At 39.9% G+C, this 21,610-nt stretch overlaps 1 protein-coding gene across 4 annotated transcripts in view; it reads left to right on the forward strand.

Annotated features, from left to right (window-relative positions):
* The window catches only part of MTMR3 (myotubularin related protein 3), an 87,480-nt gene extending 68,783 nt beyond the window's left edge, over nucleotides 1–18,697 (forward strand). The window contains exons 15-21 of one of the 4 annotated variants that reach the window (XM_063454744.1): nucleotides 7,085–7,255; nucleotides 7,513–7,658; nucleotides 9,198–10,506; nucleotides 10,754–10,864; nucleotides 14,378–14,466; nucleotides 14,576–14,602; nucleotides 18,261–18,697. In XM_063454744.1, coding sequence (XP_063310814.1) covers nucleotides 7,085–7,255; nucleotides 7,513–7,658; nucleotides 9,198–10,506; nucleotides 10,754–10,864; nucleotides 14,378–14,466; nucleotides 14,576–14,602; nucleotides 18,261–18,417 — 2,010 coding nt within the window. In that variant the 3' untranslated portion in view covers nucleotides 18,418–18,697. The remainder of the gene's footprint in view (nucleotides 1–7,084; nucleotides 7,256–7,512; nucleotides 7,659–9,197; nucleotides 10,507–10,753; nucleotides 10,865–14,377; nucleotides 14,467–14,575; nucleotides 14,603–18,260) is intronic. The other 3 variants (XM_063454746.1, XM_063454745.1, XM_063454747.1) reach the window with 3 other exon arrangements.
* Nucleotides 18,698–21,610: the final 2,913 nt, after the last annotated feature.

The raw sequence follows: 21,610 nt of genomic DNA on the forward strand, positions 1-21,610 counted from the left end.
ATGTCTGTGTATCAAGGTGTGTGTATCTGTGTTTGTATGTGCCAGTGTGTATGAATCTGACAAACAGTGGCACACAGATACACACACCTTGACACACATTGTGTATCTGTGTGTGAGTGTGTGTGTGTGTCAAGGTGTGTATATCTGTGTTTGTATGTGCCGGTGTGTGTATATCTCTCTGTGTGTATATGTATCTGTCACACACAAATATATATATATATATATACATATATATACATACTGACACACACCTTTACACATAGATACACACACTCCGATACACACTGACACACACATCTTGACTCACAAATACACACACACACACACTCAGATACACACAGTGACATACACACACACTCACTGATACATAATGGCACACACATCTTGACTCACAAATACACACACACACACACACACACACTCAGATACACACAGTGACACACACACACACTCACTGATACATAATGGCACACACACTGACACACATACAAACACATATACACTCTCATTGACAAGAACAGATACATTCTCACTGACAAACACATACACTCACACACTCCCTGACAAGCACACATTCACTCTTACTGACAAACACATACAAACTCCCTAACATACATTTTACTCCACCCAGCCCAGCTACCTTTAGGAGTGCTGGCATGGAGTTTCTGGGGTCCGGTGGGGCTGGCTGCAGCTTGGCAGACTGTCGGGAGGTCTGGCAGACAGGTGAGCGGTGGAGGCGGGCGGCAAGGGAGCTCTGATCTCCCTGCTCAGCTCCCTCGTGCGCCTCTTAGTGATGCTGGAGCCGGAGTGACGTCATATTCCGGCTCCGACGTCACTGCTGTACGCGTGAGGGAGCTGAGCAGGGAGATCACTGCTCCCTCGCCGCCTGCGGCCAATGTATTTTCAAAGTGCAGTTTTTGTGTAAAAAAATAAAAATGCAAAAACCAAATAAAAACGCTAACTTTGGCCAGCATTTGTGGCTATTAAAAAAGACTGGACAATACCCCATTATGAATACTGTGGGTTGTCTACTTTTACAAATGTTATGCCACGATGGGGTTAATTTTCATTCCTGGGCTGCTATACGGTCTCAAAGGCAACATAGGCCCAGCAACCCAATCTGTCAAATTTCAATGTGCAAGTATGGAAAAGGGGAATGCCCTACATTTGATCCCTGTAAGTTTGCAAAAACCCATTAAACCTGTACATTGTGCCTCTAGGTATTTATTGCATGTGGAAAATCTCTTTTCAAGGCATTTATGCTGCTGCGCTGCGATGCCAACAGTAGTTCTAATTCTGAGGTTTTCCCATTGAAATTTGTACCAGTACATAGAAACATAGAAACATAGAATGTGACGGCAGATAAGAACCATTCGGCCCATCTAGTCTGCCCAGTTTTCTAAATACTTTCATTAGTCCCTGGCCTTATCTTATAGTTAGGATAGCCTTATGCCTATCCCACGCATGCTTAAACTCCTTTACTGTGTTAACCTCTACCACTTCAGCTGGAAGGCTATTCCATGCATCCACTACCCTCTCAGTAAAGTAATACTTCCTGGTATTATTTTTAAACCTTTGTCCCTCTAATTTAAGACTGTCCTCTTGTTGTGGTAGTTTTTCTTCTTTTAAATATAGTCTCCTCCTTTACTGTGTTGATTCCCTTTATGTATTTAAATGTTTCTATCATATCCCCCCTGTCTCGTCTTTCCTCCAAGCTATACATGTTAAGATCCTTCAACCTTTCCTGGTAAGTTTTATCCTGCAATCCATGAACCAGTTTAGTAGCCCTTCTTTGAACTCTCTCTAAGGTATCAATATCCTTCTGAAGATAGGGTCTCCAGTACTGTGTACAGTACTCCAAGTGAGGTCTCACCAGTGTTCTGTACAATGGCATGAGCACTTCCCTCTTTCTACTGCTAATACCTCTCCCTATACAACCAAGCATTCTGCTAGCATTTCCTGCTGCTCTATTACATTGTCTGCCTACCTTTAAGTCATCAGAAATAATCACCCCTAAATCCCTTTCCTCAGATGTTGAGGTTAGGACTCTATCAAATATTCTGTACTCTGCCCTTGGGTTTTTACGTCCAAGATGCATTATCTTGCACTTATCCACATTAAATGTCAGTTGCCACAACTCTGACCATTTTTCTAGTTTACCTAAATCATTTTCCATTTGGCTTATCCCTCCTGGAACATCAACCCTGTTACATATCTTAGTATCATCCGCAAAAAGACACACCTTACCATCAAGACCTTCTGCAATATCACTAATAAAAATATTAAAGAGAATGGGTCCAAGTACAGATCCCTGAGGTACCCCACTGGTGACAAGCCCAAGCTTCGAATATACTCCATTGACTACAACCCTCTGTTGCCCGTCACTCAGCCACTGCCTTACCCATTCAACAATATTCGAATCCAAACTCAAAGATTGTAGTTTATTGATAAGCCTTCTATGTGCAACAGTGTCAAAAGCCTTACTGAAATCTAGGTAAGCAATGTCTACTGCACCACCCTGATCTATAATTTTAGTTACCCAATCAAAAAAATCAATAAGATTAGTTTGGCATGATCTCCCTGAAGTAAACCCATGTTGTCTCTGGTCTTGAAATCCATGTGTTTTTAGATGTTCAACAATCCTATCCTTTAACATGGTTTCCATCACTTTCCCCACTACTGAAGTAAGGCTTACTGGCCTATAGTTGCCCGACTCCTCCCTATTACCTTTCTTGTGAATGGGCACAACATTCGCTAACTTCCAATCTTCTGGGACTACTCCTGTTATCAATGATTGGTTAAATAAATCTGTTAATGGTTTTGCTAGTACACCACTAAGCTCTTTTAATAGCTTTGGGTGTATTCCATCAGGTCCCATTGACTTATTTGTCTTTACTTTTGACAGTTGAAATAGAACCTCTTCCTCTGTAAACTCACGTGTAATAAATGACTCATTTATCCTTTTTGTTAACAGAGGTCCCTTTCCTTCATTTTCATCTGTAAATACCGAACAAAAATATTCATTGAGGCAGTCAGCTAGACCTTTATCCTCATCTACATACCTTCCTTCTTTTGTTTTTAATCTAACTAATCCTTGTTTTACTTTTCTTTTCTCATTTATGTATCTAAAAAAAGTTTTGTCCCCCTTTTTTACTGACTGTGCTATTTTCTCTTCTGTGTGGGATTTGGAAGCTCTTATAACTTGCTTAGCCTCTTTCTGCCTAATCTTATAGGTCATTCTGTCTTCCTCACTCTGGTTTTTTTTATAATTACTAAATGCTAACTTTTTGTTTTTTACTATTTTGGCCACATCTGCGGAGTACCACAGTGGTTTCTTGAATTTTTTGCTTTTACTGACAAGCCTAATGCAATTTTCTGTTGCCTTTAGTAGTGCAACTTTTAAATAATCCCATTTATTTTGGACTCCATATAAATTGCTCCAGTCTGATAATGACTCCTTTACACATATTCTAATTTTAGAAAAGTCTGTTTTTCTAAAGTCTAAAACTTTTGTTTTTGTGTGGTGTGACTCAGTCACTGTTCTTATATTAAACCACACTGACTGATGATCACTGGATCCTAAACTTTCACCTACAGTAATATCTGATACCAAATCTCCATTTGTTAACACTAAATCTAGTATGGCCTCTTTACGAGTTGGCTCCTCAACGACTTGTTTTAGAGACAATCCCAGTAGGGAGTTTAGAATATGTGTGCTCCTGGCACAAGTAGCTATTTTTGTTTTCCAATTCACATCAGGAAGATTAAAGTCACCCATGATGATAACTTCCCCCTTCATTGTCATTTTAGCTATTTCTTCAACTAGTAAATTATCTAACTCTTCAATTTGTCCTGGGGGCCTATAAATCACACCTACACGAGTTACTGTGTGATTACCAAATTCTAACGTAACCCAAACGGACTCTATGTTCGCCTCACTAACCTTTATTAGGCTAGATTTTATGCTATCCTTTACATACAGGGCCACCCCTCCCCCTTTCTTGCCTTCCCTGTCTTTTCTATATAAAGAGTACCCTGGTATTGCTATGTCCCAGTCATTTTTCTCATTATACCATGTCTCGGTAACAGCGACTAAATCTACACTATCAGTTGCCATTATTGCCACAAGTTCATGGATCTTATTCCCTAAACTGCGAGCATTTGTAGACATGACTCTAAGCTTATCATTTTTTAACACACTTGCTACAGGCACCTTCTGTCCTTGTTTTGGGGGACAATTGGATTGATGTTTTATCACCCTTTTGCCCCCCCCTCCTAGTTTAAAAACATCCTAGCAAAACCTCTGAACTGCTCACTGAGAACATTTGTTCCCTTTTGAGAAAGATGCAAACCATCTTTTTTATACAGTTTATTTCCATTCCAAACAGAGCTACCATGAACAATAAAGCCAAATCCTTGCTCCCGACACCATTCACCAAGCCACAAGTTAAAGTCCCTAATACGCATCCGCCTGTCGTTCTGAGTGTTATGCACAGGCAGAACTTCAGAGAATGACAGTGTGGAAGCAACCTGCCGTATATCATTGGCAAAAACACTAAAAACTTCCTTAACCTCTGAAACCTCATTGCAAGCCAAGTCATTTGTCCCTAAATGGACAAGTACATCCAATTCCCCTTCCTGCTTTGCTTGCTTAACAATATTACAGATACGTCTCCTGTCTCTGTGAGCAGTAGCTCCGGGAAGACACCTCACAAGACCACCATTGTCCATCTCCACACCTCTTATGATGGAATCCCCCAACAACAACTGCTTTCTATTAGGCCTCACCATAGTCTTCAAGCCTCTCTGCACAACACCACTAGCCTCAGTGCCTCTCTGCACAACACCACTAGCCTCAGTGCCTCTCTGCACAACACCACTAGCTTCAGTGCCTCTCTGCACAACACCACTAGCCTCAGTGCCTCTCTGCACAACACCACTAGCCTCAGTGCCTCTCTGCACAACACCACTAGCCTCAGTGCCTCTCTGCACAACACCACTAGCCTCAGTTCCTCTCTGCACAACACCACTAGCCTCAGTGCCTCTCTGCACAACACCACTAGCCTCAGTGCCTCTCTGCACAACACCACTAGCCTCAGTGCCTCTCTGCACAACACCACTAGCCTCAGTGCCTCTCTGCACAACACCACTAGCCTCAGTGCCTCTCTGCACAACACCACTAGCCTCAGTGCCTCTCTGCACAACACCACTAGCCTCAGTGCCTCTCTGCACAACACCACTAGCCTCAGTGCCTCTCTGCACAACACCACTAGCCTCAGTGCCTCTCTGCACAACACCACTAGCCTCAGTGCCTCTCTGCACAACACCACTAGCCTCAGTGCCTCTCTGCACAACACCACTAGCCTCAGTGCCTCTCTGCACAACACCACTAGCCTCAGTGCCTCTCTGCACAACACCACTAGCCTCAGTGCCTCTCTGCACAACACCACTAGCCTCAGTGCCTCTCTGCACAACACCACTAGCCTCAGTGCCTCTCTGCACAACACCACTAGCCTCAGTGCCTCTCTGCACAACACCACTAGCCTCAGTGCCTCTCTGCACAACACCACTAGCCTCAGTGCCTCTCTGCACAACACCACTAGCCTCAGTGCCTCTCTGCACAACACCACTAGCCTCAGTGCCTCTCTGCACAACACCACTAGCCTCAGTGCCTATCTCCAGGACACCACTACACTCTGAAAGTGCAGAAAATGAATTATGTAGAACAACAGACTGTGCAATATGCCTTTTATCCACAACTCCAAGTCTACCAGATCCTACAGTAATCCATCTGCCATTCCTAGTATGTCTCTGCGGCAATGGCTTTGCAGCAGTTCCAGCCTGAATTTGTTTACCAGATAATTTACAAATCTCAGACTTCAAAAATACAATCTCCTGCCGCAAGATAGAGAACTGTCTACAGATTAGACAACAACCAAACCTCCAAAAAGTGGAACGTGAAACAAATGCAAAGCAACTATTACACTGAACTAAGTCTGCCATTCCAATGAGGCGAATAATTTAAATCAAACAAATTTTACCTTTTTTTTTTATTTATCCTCCTGGATACCTCAGATTACCTCCAGTTTATCTCCAGAATATCTCCAACCACACACACACTTAGAAGCAGCACTCTCCAGAATATCTCCAACCACACACACACTTAGAAGCAGCACTCTCCAGAATATCTCCAACCACACACACACTTAGAAGCAACACTTAGATGAAGCAACCAAGCTCTATTAGCCAAGCTAATGACAACTACCCTTATATACTCCTAAAATCACCTCCCACTAGGAATGTTTAACACCTGGGTAGGCCTCTGCTTATTAGCAAACAATAGCTAATTTAAATAGCAATCAATAGCAAGTAGCTACCTAATCCAATCAAATGCCTTATAATTACCAACAGGAAATCAAACCTTGTGCAGTCAGTAACCTTTTCCTACAGATGAATCTTACCTGTAACAGTAAAAAAGAACTCTTAGCACAACTCTTAGACAGTTGAAGCTTCTGTAAAACTCTCCAGAATATCTCCAACCACACACACACTTAGAAGCAACACTTAGATGAAGCAACCAAGCTCTATACTTCATTGGAGAGCTCAGTAATAAATCATACCATAGCAATAATCCCTTAGTTTTAGTGCTTCTAGTTTTCCATTATGTAAGTTATCTTAAAATATCTTAAGCATAGGATTTGTCACATATGAGAGCAACCTTCTGGAAGAGACATTTATTGATAAACCTTGTAAAGGAATAGCATGCCATATTGTGATTGTAAATGTGGAATAATGTACCTGGTTACCTTGAAGGACTGTAGGGCCATGAAATGGTTTTAATGAGTGATGTTCAGCACTCTGCCAATCTAATGTGTCATTAAAATGTCTTTGTGACCTTCTGGGGTCTTTGCATTATTTGCAAAGATCATTGATGGTGATCTAAATGATTGATGCAGGGGAAAAAAAGTTTTACATACCTGCTGGCGTCAGCGCTTTGCTCTCCCACCGGTGTACAGCATGTGCAAGGTCAATTGACATTCACGCTGAGGGGAGTGCTAGTGACAGCTTTTGTTTTTTCCTGCAGGTGAAGCTGGTGCAGCATACATACTCCTGTCTATTTGGCACCTTCCTCTGTAACAATGCTAAGGAGCGAAGTGAAAAGCACATCCAAGAACGCACATGCTCAGTTTGGTCACTACTGCGTGCCGGGAATCGGGCCTTCAAAAATTTGTTGTACTCCTCTCAGTCAGAAACAGTAAGTTTGTTACCTGTTATTCTACTGGCCTTTGGCATGGTGTATAGATTTTTCATTTAACATGTACACTCCTTTGTACACCTTTTGAACATGCAAACTGCACTCTGAAATTTCTTTATTCTGATTCTTAATGCAGTTCTCTAAAACATCCAGATGCTCTCTCTTAAATCTCCCCATCTAATTATATGGAACGCAAATTGCTGAAGTTTGCTTCCTGTAACCTATCATTGCCCCTCTTTGATTCCATGCTTTCTTAGGTACTGCATCCTGTATGCCATGTGCGGAATTTGATGTTGTGGAGTGCAGTCTACCTCCCTGGATCATCGCCATCCACACCTAGTGAAGAGTCTTGCACCCCTTATCCTGCTTGTGGATCATCAGCAGAGGAGCAGCCTCTTTGCAGGTTGGCAGGTTTTATATCATATGAGATCCATTTCCCTCACTCGCTTAAAACCAACTTCAAGGCTATCATCAAACATACAGTAAATAAGCGGAAAAAATGTCTGCACGTTGTAACTGAGGAATTTGAAATTTAGGTCTGGTATGCCAGAGGTACTGTGCTCACAGAAGAGAGTTCAGGGACAGCTATTAGGGTAATATGTCTGCACAGTCCACCAGCACAGGACAAAATCTAATAAGCGTAACCTGCTTGGATTAGCTGATTAATCTGTGCCTGTTAACTGGCTTTTCATTTGCTGAAGAACACCACTGCTTTCTGTAATTACTTCAGCACTATAACCACTCTAGTGTGCCTTGCTCCCCCTCCCCAAAGATCTAGTCAGGTGCTGATTAGTAACAGTTTGTCTTCTTACCTGGGGTCCACCAGGTGCCGCTATGTGATGCTACTCAACTGGAAGTTCTCTTCAGAGTTATGCTTGGTAGTGCAGGATTTAGCTCATTGGCTGAGAGCGATCAGGTGCTTCTTACACCCAACGAGCTGCTTAACTCAGCTTTGGATAGCAAATGGAAGCTCATGAGCAGGAGCTTCCAGCCCTCCTCAAGGCTCGGTGGAGGTGGGGGTGTCACATGGCAGCTCCCAGATAAGAAATCAAGCTGTTACTAAACTTTCACTGTTTTGTTTAAATTGGAGACATTCTAGGGCACTCCTGGAACAATAACCACCATGCCATTTGTAACCCTTTTTAATTTTTGGTAGAATGCTATTAGCTGAGATCAACTGTCATTATACCAGGTTCCAATTAACTCTCGGCTCCTGTGAGCCGAACACATTTCTTACACTTGAAGGGGCACTTTAGCCACTACAACTTATTACAGTGCTTAGAGTAAATAGAATTTAGGCACTGTTGATGTGATTTGTGTAAAATCCGTCTTTTTAACAATAAACAGAACTTTCCAAAAGCGTAAAGTCAAGCTTCTCCACTCTGATCTTTAGTATTTTTGTTTCTATAATTAAAGGAATCTCCAACAAATAAGTTGATGGATTAACTATAAGAGTTGATTTCTTAAATCACCTTTCTGTTGAGTTTGCATTGCTTTTAACAATTAATTGTTAATTCTGATATTTGTTCTGCATTCACAATGTTACACTTCATTTCAAATTGTAAATTTCCTACATCACATTAGGGGGAAAATACTATGTTGCTTTAGTGACATGAAATGTTTGATAACCTATTTTCATTTTAATGCACACCATGTTTATGCAAAAACAACTTGTAGCGGCTAAACAGATCTGAATTAAGTATTGCTCTCTTGCAACTGTCACTAGTCTAATACTATCCTTACCTTTTGTGTCATTTTACCCCACTCCCTCTAGCATGTAAGCTCATTGAGCAGGGCCCTCAACCCCTCTGTTTCCTGTGTCCAACCTATCTGGTTACAACTACATGTCTGTTTGTCCACCCACTGTAACGCGCTGCAGAATTTGTTTGCACTATATAAATAATAATATTTGTACTTACTGATTTGTTTTGTTTCCATCCAGGTTACCCAAGACCCGTTCATATGATGACATACCAACAACCTGTGACATGACTGTACCTTGCACGAACAGACGCAGCAGTGATCCAAGCCTCAATGAAAAGTGGCAGGAGCATCGACGTTCTTTGGAATTAAATAGCCTGGGGAACCCTGGGGATGATCTTCAAGAGGGAGAAAGGCTGTCACTGGGGGCACAGCTTTCAATGGCTGCTGGTGTTGGGGAGGGACAGATGGAGAACATCTTGCAGGAGGCTAGCAAAGAGGAAGTGGGGAATGAAGAACACACAGGTAAACCAGGAATTGGGGCAGGGAGGACAGGGATCACAGAGGAAGCAGAGAATTGTGAGGAGTCAGAGCAAACTGGACAAAAGGAGGAAGGGACTATTACAGATTCGTCTGAAATTGAGAGCTCTGAAGAAGAGTGTGAGAGGTTTGTGGGAACAGCAATTGCAAATCCAGAGAGATTGTGTTCTGTTGCTGACCTTTCAAACAGGGAAGATTGTGATAAGTATAATGCAGATGTAGTAGATTATTCTACTCCGGTAACTTCTGAAGAGGAAGTAGAACATGATGTTCCCAAAGAGTTTACATCTAATGCTTCTGAACCAGAAGTGGGAGAAGGAGAACTAGTGGCAAAATTGGAAAGTGAAATGCAGGGCATTCTCAACAACCCTTCCCCAACACTTTCATCACATCCAGTTCTGGATGAATCCACAGACACCCTGACAGATGACTCTCCGACTTCCTGGCCTTGCAGGATGGATCATGTGACTGCAGCAAATCAACTGTCTCAGAGTCCTGGTGAGGTAATTCAGGATGGCCTTAATATGGTGGGACTGCAGAGCCATAGTGAAAGGACGTGTTCCCCTTCACCCCTCAGTCATAGTGCCTTCCCAAAATCTGAATGCATAGCAGACACTCCGTGTAACATTGACCAATCTTCTCCTCCCATTCCTGATGAGCCATGTCTCAATGGAGACAATCGAAGAGGAATGCAGGCACTTTCTCGGCAAAATTCTTGCACAACCCACTCCCAGACCCAGCTAAGAAACTTCCCACACAAGTGCCCATTGCATGGTGGTGGAAGAGCTCGTGTGGGAAATACCCCTGAGCAACCCGCACGAAACCATCTAGATGATGATGGAATGCCACTCTATGTAGATGCAATCCAACAAAGGCTCAGACAGATGGAGAGTGGTCACCAACAGGAGGTTGAAACCTTGAAGAAACAGGTGCAAGAGCTTCGCTGCCGTCTTGAAAGCCATTTACATAATATCCCACAAAATTTCAATGGGGAATTTACAGATGAGGTGGTGAGTACTATTGCGTAATTAAGTGTTTGAGTTTGTTGGTTAATCACTGATAGGCATATATGAAATCACTGTTGATAACTTTTATAATGGGTCTTTTTGAGTTGTAGAAATCAGTAATTCCTAATTAGAGTTACTTGCAACCGAGTCTGTACTGCAGATGATGATGGCATCCAAGGATCAGAAACTTTAGACATGATGCAGTTTTGAGCATTTCTACCCACTTCCTGTATGATCTTGCCCCCTACAGACCTCAATCCCTGATTCTGAAAGCAACCGGGATCCCAGCTGTTTGTCAGGCTGCAGCACAGAACCATTCTCTGAAGCCAGCTGGGAGCAGGTGGACAAGCGGGACACAGAGGTACAGCTACACTCTGCTCTCCACTCTGCTCTCCACCATCATCATACCTTCTCTTTTTCTGTGGCAGTGTTCTGCATGGAAACGGAGCTTACTGGATTTGATGACTGATAGGGACCACTTATCCCTTTCCTTACTTACTTGAACTCTTAAGACCTTGTCTGTGCTTGATTTTGCTTTTGTGACCTGGCTAACTGTAAGTGTGTCCAAATCAGTATAGCTCTCTAGCATTCTTTGAGGCTATTCCATTTGTGGGTTGTTTTGTTTTTTTCCCCCCATTTTGAATATTCTTGCATTTCCTTGTTTGCGTTATAGTTGTATTGTATCCTCTAGGGATCGACCGATGTAGATTTTTTTTTTTTTTTTTTAGAGCCGATACCGATAATATGGAAACTTTCAGGCCGATAGCCGTTAACTTACCGATATTCTGTACATTTACCATTTTGAAAAAATAAACTATTTCTAAAGGTAAATGCACAAAATATACATGCCACATGTAGTGGATGCAGTGTGTTTAGTGGAGCTGTGTGTGTGTGTGTGTGTGTAGTGGATGCAGGGTATATTTGTGTAGTGGATGCAGGGTATATTTGTGTATGTAATGAATGCAGAGTGTGTTTGTGTAGTGTGTGTGTGTGTATATATATATCACTGAACGCAGAGTGTGTTTTGTGCGTAAAGTAAATGCAGTGTGTATAGTGAATGCAGAGTGTGTGTTTGTGTAGTGTGTGTATAGTGAATGCAGTGAGTTTGCATAGTGTGTGTATGTAGTGTGTGTTTTGTGCGTATAGTGAATGCAGTGTGTTTGTGTAGTGTCTATATAATGAATGCAGAGTTTGTGTGTTTAGTGTGTGTTTGTGTGTGTGTGTTTGTGTAGTGTGTGTGTATATAGTGAATGCAGAGTGTGTATAGTGAATTCAGTGTGTTTCTGTAGTGTGTGTATGTAATGATAATGAATGCATTGTTTGTGTGTGTAGTGTGTGTATATAATGAATGCATTGTTTGTGTGTGTAGTGTGTGTATATAATGAATGCATTGTTTGTGTGTGTAGTGTGTGTATATAATGAATGCAGTGTGTGTATATAATGAATGCAGTGTGTGTATATAATGAATGCAGTGTGTGTGTATATAATGAATGCAGTGTGTGTGTGTATAATGAATGCAGTGTTTGTGTGTGTGTGTGTATAGTGAATGCAGTGTGTTTTTGTAGTGAGTGTGTGTATAATGAATGCAGAGTGTGTGTTTGTGTAGTGTGTGTATAGTGAATGCAGTGAGTTTGCATAGTGTGTGTATGTAGTGTGTGTTTTGTGCGTATAGTGAATGCAGTGTGTTTGTGTAGTGTCTATATAATGAATGCAGAGTGTTTGTGTGTGTAGTGTGTGTGTATATAGTGAATGCAGAGTGTGTATAGTGAATTCAGTGTGTTTCTGTAGTGTGTGTATGTAATGATAATGAATGCATTGTTTGTGTGTGTAGTGTGTGTATATAATGAATGCATTGTTTGTGTGTGTAGTGTGTGTATATAATGAATGAATGCAGTGTGTGTGTATATAATGAATGCAGTGTGTGTGTATATAATGAATGCAGTGTGTGTGTATATAATGAATGCAGTGTGTGTGTATATATAATGAATGCAGTGTGTGTGTGTGTGTGTGTGTATATAATGAATGCAGTGTGTGTGTGTGTGTATGTGTATATATATAATGAATGCAGTGTGTTTGTGTGTGTGTGTATAATGAATGCAGTGTGTTTGTGTAGTGTGTGTGTGTGTGTATAATGAATGCAGAGTGTGTGTTTCTGTAGGTATGTAATTTGTGTAAAATTAAAGGGGGGGGGACACATTTTTTTTATTTTTTATATATATATATATATATATATATATATATATATATATATATATATATATATATATATATTAAAAAAATGTCCCCCCCCTTTAATTTTACTCAAATATATATATACACACATACACACATACATACACACACATAGTTAATACAATGTTAAACAAAAATCTGCACACCAGTCAAGCCATAAGACTTGCTTTTCCCACAGAAATCCCAAAACTGCAGCGATGTTGCAACCGCAAAGGATTCTGGGTGGGCATATGCAAATTAGTTTAACAAAATCACATTTTTGCCTCATTCCATTTTCAACATGGATTCCTTTTAATCTGTGTTTGCAGTATACAACTGCTTGGAACACAATTTAGGAGAAGATGCAAAACTGGTTTGTTTAACATTGTATTAACTATCCACAGACTTCAGGTGGAAGGGGTTTTCAATCACAATTTTTCCCCACCATAACCTTTTAGGATTATATATATATATATGTCCCCCTCCCTCCTGCTTCTTACCTGGCCAAGGAGGGGGAATATGGCATTCCCTGGTGGTCAAGTGGCATGGACTGTGCAGTGGGGGCCCACAGCAAGCTCTTACTTACCTTCCCAGCAGCTCCCCTGTCTAAATCTTGCGGCCTGTGTGCCGCGAGGAGCATTGCCATGGTAACCCGTGGCAACTCTCTGCCGGCGCGGTCACTAGATTTAGACAGGGGAGCTGAAGGGAAGAAAGAGCTTGCTGCGGCCCTCCCTCCCCAGGACCGCTGGGCAATATTGGCCAGACTTATAATCGATCGATCCTAGTATCCTCCTAAGTACAAAATAAAAAACCAGAACAAAATGAGTTTAGAGGGTGGGGGAGCCCATAAAAGATTGTTACATACTTTATACCGATTATTCCTTTAGTTTCATCTGTTAATTGGCATACAGCTGATTGCATTCCTGTAATTAACATGAGTATATATCCCAGTTTTTCTTGCCTGCATGTAATCGCACTGGGTGTTTTTATAACATGAATAACCCAGAGTAGCCAACTGGTAGCCCTCTAGCTGTATAGCGCTAAAACTCACATTATGCAAGTAATAGACAAACTGGCTTTATACCCTTTAAATGAAGTTGCCCAACTATTTTTATTTTTCTCTTCTTCAATGGAATTTGATTCGTGGTTTCAAAACATTTGCTTTGCAATTTTGTAAGAAACACAAAAACTGAATTTTTTGTAATGGTTAATCTGCACTTTGATCATTTTCGACTGATGTCAGGGAAAGGGTGATTGATTTTATGTTTAATAAAACACTTTAAACACTGTCTGCCCTTTTTGCAAACGCATACTTTGAATGAAATTATTTGCAATTTCTATTTCCATTTAAAACAAATGCATGCATATATTCCATCCTCTGTACTAACATCACCAGTCTGGTTTGGCTTTCTAAAACTCCCTCATTGAATTCTTTTCTTGTTGTGATGGTAGAAATATTACTGTGCATGTAATGGTCTTGCCACATGCAATTTAGGCCTCTGCATTTTATGGTAAACATTTGAGAGTATCCCAAGGAACTGCTAATAGTCGTCCCTTTTCACCTTTACTAATGTGATCTCTTCAAGTATAAAGTCAGTTTTCGCTTTCATCTTCAATTCGAACAAGATGGAAACATTTTATTTTATCTTTTTTGTATTTTTAGGTGACAAGGTGGCTACCAGATCATCTAGCTGTGAACTGCTATAACTGTGAGAGCAAGTTCTGGTTAGCAAGCAGGAAACATCACTGTAGGTAAGAAGCAGAGAGTCCCACTAAGCCCAGCTGCCATGTTCCAAAATACTGATAAACGCAGAGACTATTGGAATCCTTCCTACACTCAGCCGTGTTTCACTCCTTACAGGAATACAGAAGCTGTGGCTGAAACGTGGTGAGCTTCTGTTGAGGTCGGTCAGTCAGTTTGTCCATTTACAATCACCAAACTAACAGTGTTCCTACCTTCCCACCCTGATTTCTTCAGCACATACACATCATCACTGGGAAGGTTTGAAGGAGCAAAGAGATGCCTTTATTTCCCAGACAGTCCCAGACAGTCTTGCCATAATAGAGTTGTATATGCTGAATGAAATGAACAGCTTACATGCTGCGTGTATGTGTGTGCTTATGTCAATAATTTTTATTTATATTTTTTTCATACCCTTTTAGATGTTATTTTGGACAAATAAAGTCCAGATTATTTAAACGGTATCTGATGATGACCTACTAATTGTAAGTTTAAGTGCCAATTCATTTGTGGGTAATATTTTTTAAAACTTTAATTTGGACATCCAAGCAAACAAAGCCCATGTAAAAGACAATGGTACGTAGCTCCATTTATTTCAATGTATCCTCTGTCACCTAGCTAAAGTTGGCATTATATCTTGCGTAAATTGTAACACCTTAAAATTTTAAGTCGGACCGTCGTTCCCCTTTCAATCATTCACACTCCTTAACGGTGTTTATGTGATTGTTAGTATTCCTTATAAAATACTAACATGGTTAGTATTTAGTAAAGTGAGTTTCAAATATACGGCCAGAGTAGGTGAACTGAAAGCAAAGCTGACTTAGAGATTTTTTTTCAGTTCCGCTATTTTGGCCGTAAAGGAACACTCCACTGCCCAAAGACAAAATGCATAACAATCACTGTTTAGTAGTTATACCCCCAAATTAAAACTTTCATACATTTAACTTTGCATTTTTCCATTTGGGATATATCTAAAAACAACTTGCAAACCCTCCCCTTCTAACCCCCCCAAGACTACCTGTGACTGTCCAATCACAGACTTCCCAATGCAGCTCAATGAAAATTCTTTGAAGACAGGTCCTTTGAGCAATTGCTGCCTCTTGAGTTTCGCTCCACTGAGCTTATCAAACCAAGAAGTGACAGGATTGGTTGTCTGCTTGAAAGCCAATGGGGTGTTAGCAGGTTAATTTATAAAAGTGTCAATCTCTTGCACTTCTTGCAAAATGAAAAAAGAGGAGACACTCTTCACACACAAAGCTTTTCAGCAAGTTAAAGTGCTTTAGGGGTCTTGAGTGTCCTTTCAAAAGGGACACTCCAGACACCATAGCCACTTTATCTAAATTAAGTTGTTATTGTGCTAGGATGCCTCTGTGCGCACCCTTGGCTTAAGGGGTTCTCTAACTGTTTAACCCTAAAGTGTACCTCCAATGCCAATCCTCAGATTCCCAAGCAACAACCGACTTCTGAATCTCCGTTTCAGGAAGGGCAGGGGCAATACTGATTGGCTTAGAGCGTCAGTTTAAACTCTAAGCCAATCAGTAGCTCCCCATTAATACTACGGATTGAGTTAGAGAGCCTCATGCCTCTGTGACATCACTAGATGTGTAGAGGTGAGCAGCGCAGAGGAAGTCTGCACTGGAAAAAGGTGAGTATATTCTTTTACATTTTTATTGCACTCAGGAGTGGGACCGAAAAAGAGTTGGGACAGGGACACTATAGTGTTAGGAATACAGATTTGTATTCCTAATGCAATATTGTTCCTTTAAAGTAATAGTCGCTTAACATGATGTTCATATAGTCATAAGTAAAACATCCTACCAAACCACTCTAATTCATAGTAATGCCCTGTTGATGTATTGGTTAGTATTAGGCTCTGCAACTATTTTGGGCTTTTTATTTTTCCCTATTCACAGTCTTTAGCTAAATTGTATGTTTGTAGAGTGGTGTATTTGTGCTAATGGCAATGATGGGGATAGATTTCTAGGAACTGTACAGAGAATGCAATAGGAATATAAGCAGTTAGAGGGTCAGAAGAAAGTGAAATAAAATTGGGGCAGCATCGAAACCAAAAAAAATGTCGGCTTTTTTTTTTTTGGTGTGGCTTTGGCAGCTTTTTGCGCTTGGTCCCTAGCAGCAGGGTGCATACCGTTTAGCAACAGTTTGTCACTTACCTGGGTTCCACCTAGCATTGAGCCTTCAGACATGGCTGCTAACCAGCATCAGGATTCTGCAGAGCCAATCCTGATGTTCATTCATTTCCTGAGAGCATCAGCTAATTTCTTGTTCTCGGCCGGCTAATGATGTACTAATGACGCTGCTTGAGGTGGAATTACACTTCATTAAAATATTTGAGCATGAGCAGTGTTTCTTATTGAAACTTTTGGATCTACAGACTCCAAGCACTATCACCACTTCAAAACACGGGAGTGGACATGGTGTTTTGACAAACCCTAAAGAAAAGTTTCCGATACCATGATTTATGTCAGAATATGTAAATGGTGTTCTACATTAGGATCTACAATATATAGGAAGCAAATATTATAGATTAGCCACCAACTCTGAATAAATAATAAACCTGCCATTGTATGTTTTGTGTAGGCATTGTGTTGATATATCTTCTGTCTAAGAAACTGTGAATGGCTAACCAAATGCCTATAATTTGTGGATCTTCTGAAAGCAGTCATTCTCCCTTTTTGAGATTGTGTTATGATACAGTGCAATAATTGATTGTATATATTTAGACACTAAAGAACTTACACATAGCAACTTTTATATCTCTATAGTCCCAGTCCCAGTAAAATATCAGACATCTTCCCATGTATAGGGTCTTTTTGGACAGCTGTCCTAAGCAGCAACATAGATTAGACAGCCAACTCCTCCTTTACCTCCATGTTCACACCATTTCGTTGTAGGTAGTGCATGTTTGTGTAGTACAAATATTTGGATAACTGAGGCCATAAAATCTCTGCAGCTGAGTGGGTAGTCTATGATGCTTGGGAATCTTATAAAAAAAATTATTTTGTCACGTGTCTCGAGGACAGTTTGTCAAAAAGCCAAATGACTGCACTCATTGCTTCCTAGCAATATACCACTTGCATTATAAGCAATGTTTATGATGATTGAAATGTCTCTTTATTATGAATGTGCTTATAGAATAGTGTGTGTATATTTATATATTGTAACCAGTTTGGGACAAACCAGTTCTTTTGGTAGTGTTTTTATCACCATCACATTATTATTGTTGTGCATGTGCTATATCCTTCTCCTGAGCATGCACACTTACTGCAGTTGCATGCTTTTTCAATAGATTTGTCAAGCCTTGTTTCCTTGTCTGTCTTCTAATACCTACAGAATTCTGTCATTGCACCGTATAAAAGGCTTTATTCAAACAATGGTTCATACCACAAAAAACAAACATGCTTTTTATACTTCATGCGGAATTACCAAGCTTATGTATTTATTGTGCATTTCTGTGCACTGCAGCAAAATTCATATTGCTTGTCCACCAACCCATGAGACCAAAAATTGCAGCATTTTATTTACAAATCAATTCCTACTTATGTCAAACATGGGTTTAAATATTGGCAATTTGTTACGGTTTTAAAGACCCTATCATTATTGCAACCTACCAGCGCAGGAAATATAATGTGGTTGGTGAAAAATAAAGTGTGTTGTTTTTTTGGGTTGTGCCAAGGCATCTTCCACCAGTGATATGCAGCTACAGTGCTTGAGGACTTGCTAACCCTATGTGTAACACAGTTTAAATATGTTATTTTCTCTCTCTCTCTCTCTCTCTCTCTGAAAGGAATTGTGGGAATGTTTTCTGCTCCAGCTGCTGTAATCAGAAAATGCCAGTTCCTAGCCAGCAACTATTTGAGCCCAGCAGAGTTTGTAAGTTGTGTTACAGCAACTTGCACCCCAGCCTGGAACTGGAAAACCCTATTACGGCTTCTTCTAACTAGGCAATCATTCTTCCAGAGGTGGGGAAAAGAGGCCAGCCTTGTTGCTCACTGGATGAGTTGGAGGAACTGCTTGCGGAAGATAATTCTCAAAAATCAACCTTTTTATTTGGACTACACTGTCATGTTTTTTTTTCTCTTTACAAACTTCATTTTTATCCTCATGCTATATTGGCAACTTGGGAGAGTAGAGATACTGAAGTCTGTACTTATCATTCTAGGCAAGAAAAAATATACTAACAATTTGTATTCCTTCTCAGAGTAGTTCATCAGAGGGACTTTTTTTTTTATCCATTATTGAACTGTTTTTTTTTTGTTTTTTTTTAATTTATTTAGATAATTCTTGCATTCATTTGTCTCCATTACCGACTAGATCTTGATGTCCTGTTAAGGAGATTGTGTATGTTTCTGGGGGCTAGCTAATGCCCATTCAGTTATAACTCTTTATCACTAGTTCTTTTGAAGACTGCCTGGGTTGCCAACCTTAAAGTAGCTGTGGTCAACCATGGCACAAACATCACCACATTATCATGTCTTTTTTTTATGTCCTGGTGCCCTTTAAAGGCATGGGCAAGCATAATATAGAGAGTATCTGTCAGTAGCTGCTATGCGCATTTTATGTAATGTAAAATAGCTTTAGGGAAGACAAACTTTCATCTTTGTTGGCCTGCAGACTTTTTAAACTTTTAGTTTTCAAAGACTAGAATGACTAAACTGCATGATAGACACCCATGAAGACTTTGTGTGTGTGTCTATTCTGCCCTCAGGAGTGGAAATAGATGGCAACGGTCATGTTTTTATTTATATTTGCAAAAATCAACACTTTTTCCTTCCTAACTCTGGTTTTGTTGGATTTGCAGTACCAGTTTGCAATGCAACATGAATTCGGTTTCTCTACTTTTCCAGCCAATAGCTTAGGAACAGCACAGATAAAAGAACAAGAAAGCATGTTTTTTTTTTTTTTTTTTTTTTTTTTTATATCCCATTCCCGTCACTCTTGAAAATGAAAATATGCCCTGGTCACTAGAATTCATATGTGCAACATGTGACCTCTTACCTGCCTCTCCTGTTTGTTTTCTAGCTACTTTCAGTGTTGAAACTTACATTATGTTGTGAGTCAGTACAGCAGTTTGGCTAACTGCAAACCATTTACACACACCAGCATAGACATAGTAAAACCACTTTGCTTGCTTGCTTATGAGCTAGCACATACTCTGTTTATTTTGTGATGCTTTTGTTTAAACATTGCAGGATTAGCTCTTTGACTTGTACACTTCTCTAGACTCCAAAATGATAGACTCCCTGTCTGGGTACACTGGTCCTTTCATAATAATATACCACAAAACCGTTGTCTATGAATATTTGCCATTTGGTGAGTCTTATACAATCTTGGAGAATTTAATTGGTAAGAGGAGTTAAATCATCTGCACTTAATCCAATTTTTTTTGTATAAATATTTATTTTCCTTTTATTTAGTTTTCCTCCCTCACTTGAGTGCACTTAATTGGTAAACCTGCATATCACTGATCCCAAGGAGGCAGCTGTGGTCAGTGGGAAAGGAGGTAAACTAGGAGTGAGTGGGGTACAATCACAATGTCACTTTCTCAACTGCAGTGCAGCTGGATCTCAATACAGTTATCACCCTGGAAACAGGATGAGGAAGAAGGGGGCAAGTGACTGGATTTGCTTTAAGTATTGTGGGGGAATGCTTGTGATTCAATATGAATTTTTCTCTAAATAGAAATATAAAAATATTTCCATGAGCAAGCCGCCACTTTAGCTGGAGTGAATCCATGCACTGTCACTTTGCAATGTGCTGGTTTCTCTAGCAACTGGATTGTTCAGTTTAGATCTCGAAAGCAAATATGGTGCGTAATGAATGTGTTGCGGATTATAGGACTTTAACAGTGAAACTATTGAAAATTAAGTCTGTTTTTTTTTTTTAAACCCCTTAAGGACAAGTTGTGTATAAATATGACTTAACAAGCCAGCCTTTAAAGATCAAAATGGAATGTCCCACTCATTAACAAATGCACAGTCGTGTAGAGCTGCAAAAGCAAAATAAGCAGACTCGTTCCATACTAGTATATGGTCTTTAGGTACCAGATTGTGATCTGTAAGGGTTATAAATGTGGCTCTTAAGGGGGGTTTATATTCCGTAACACTATAGAACGCTCATAAATTTTTGTTTTCTCAGAACTTTCCCCTTCTGATATATATTTTTTTAATGTGTGTATTTAATTATTAAACTGCAAAATATCCTCTCCTCCTTCCCTTTCTCCCCAATATAAATGCATATTAGTGTAACCCCTTGCAGAAGTGAAACATACAGTAGCATATTCTGGTCAAGAAAAGCACTTTTTTTCCCCCCCTTTTAATTGTGATCTTCTTTGTTCTATCCGAGAGGTGATTTCTTACTTCATAGATTGTGTATATAAATATAAATATATATATATATATAAACTTTCTCTTCCTTCTAACAAGGCAGATAAAGAGCTTCTATATTTTTTTCTTTTTTGTGTCAAAGCAAGAGGTAAATAATTAGCATTGTTAACTATATAAAATAAAGGTGAAATAAAGTTGGCATGGTACCGTTTCAAGTGGTATATCCAGAAATCTGGTTTAATTAATCATTCTTTTTAATAGTTTGAATTTTTGTCTCATTCCCTGCAATAATCTTGAGCTGCAAAACCAAATTATTTTTTTGTATTTATTTATGTTTTTAAACTGTTTACACTGGGAATATAAAGGCAACAATAAATTGACTATAATAAAAAATAACAAAATTTAGATTATGGTGAAAAACTAGTACAAACTTAGACATGCGTATATGCTGTTGAACCAGAACCCATATTGCTGGGCGTAGCTCATCAGTTTGATGCTTTTGCCTAATCCTGGATTGAAGAAGCACTATAGAGTCAGGAAGACAAACATGTATTCCCGACCCCATACTGTTTAAACCACAATTTTTTTCTTTTTTTTTTGCATAGTTTTTTACACCAAAAAGAGAAAATAAGCAGTTGTATGAAAATATAAAAAACGAAGTTGCTAAAGTGAGGTAATAGGTGGAATTTACTACATAACCTAACCTATAAAAACTGTTTTAATGTTACTAGGTATCAACCAGGCATCACCACTAAATCTAAGAAGTTGCAGTTGTCTGAAATATACCTTAGTGGACTCCTATACATGCACG

Source organism: Pelobates fuscus, chromosome 5 (genome assembly GCF_036172605.1).
Source record: "Pelobates fuscus isolate aPelFus1 chromosome 5, aPelFus1.pri, whole genome shotgun sequence".
In the NCBI taxonomy this organism is placed as follows: domain Eukaryota; kingdom Metazoa; phylum Chordata; class Amphibia; order Anura; family Pelobatidae; genus Pelobates; species Pelobates fuscus.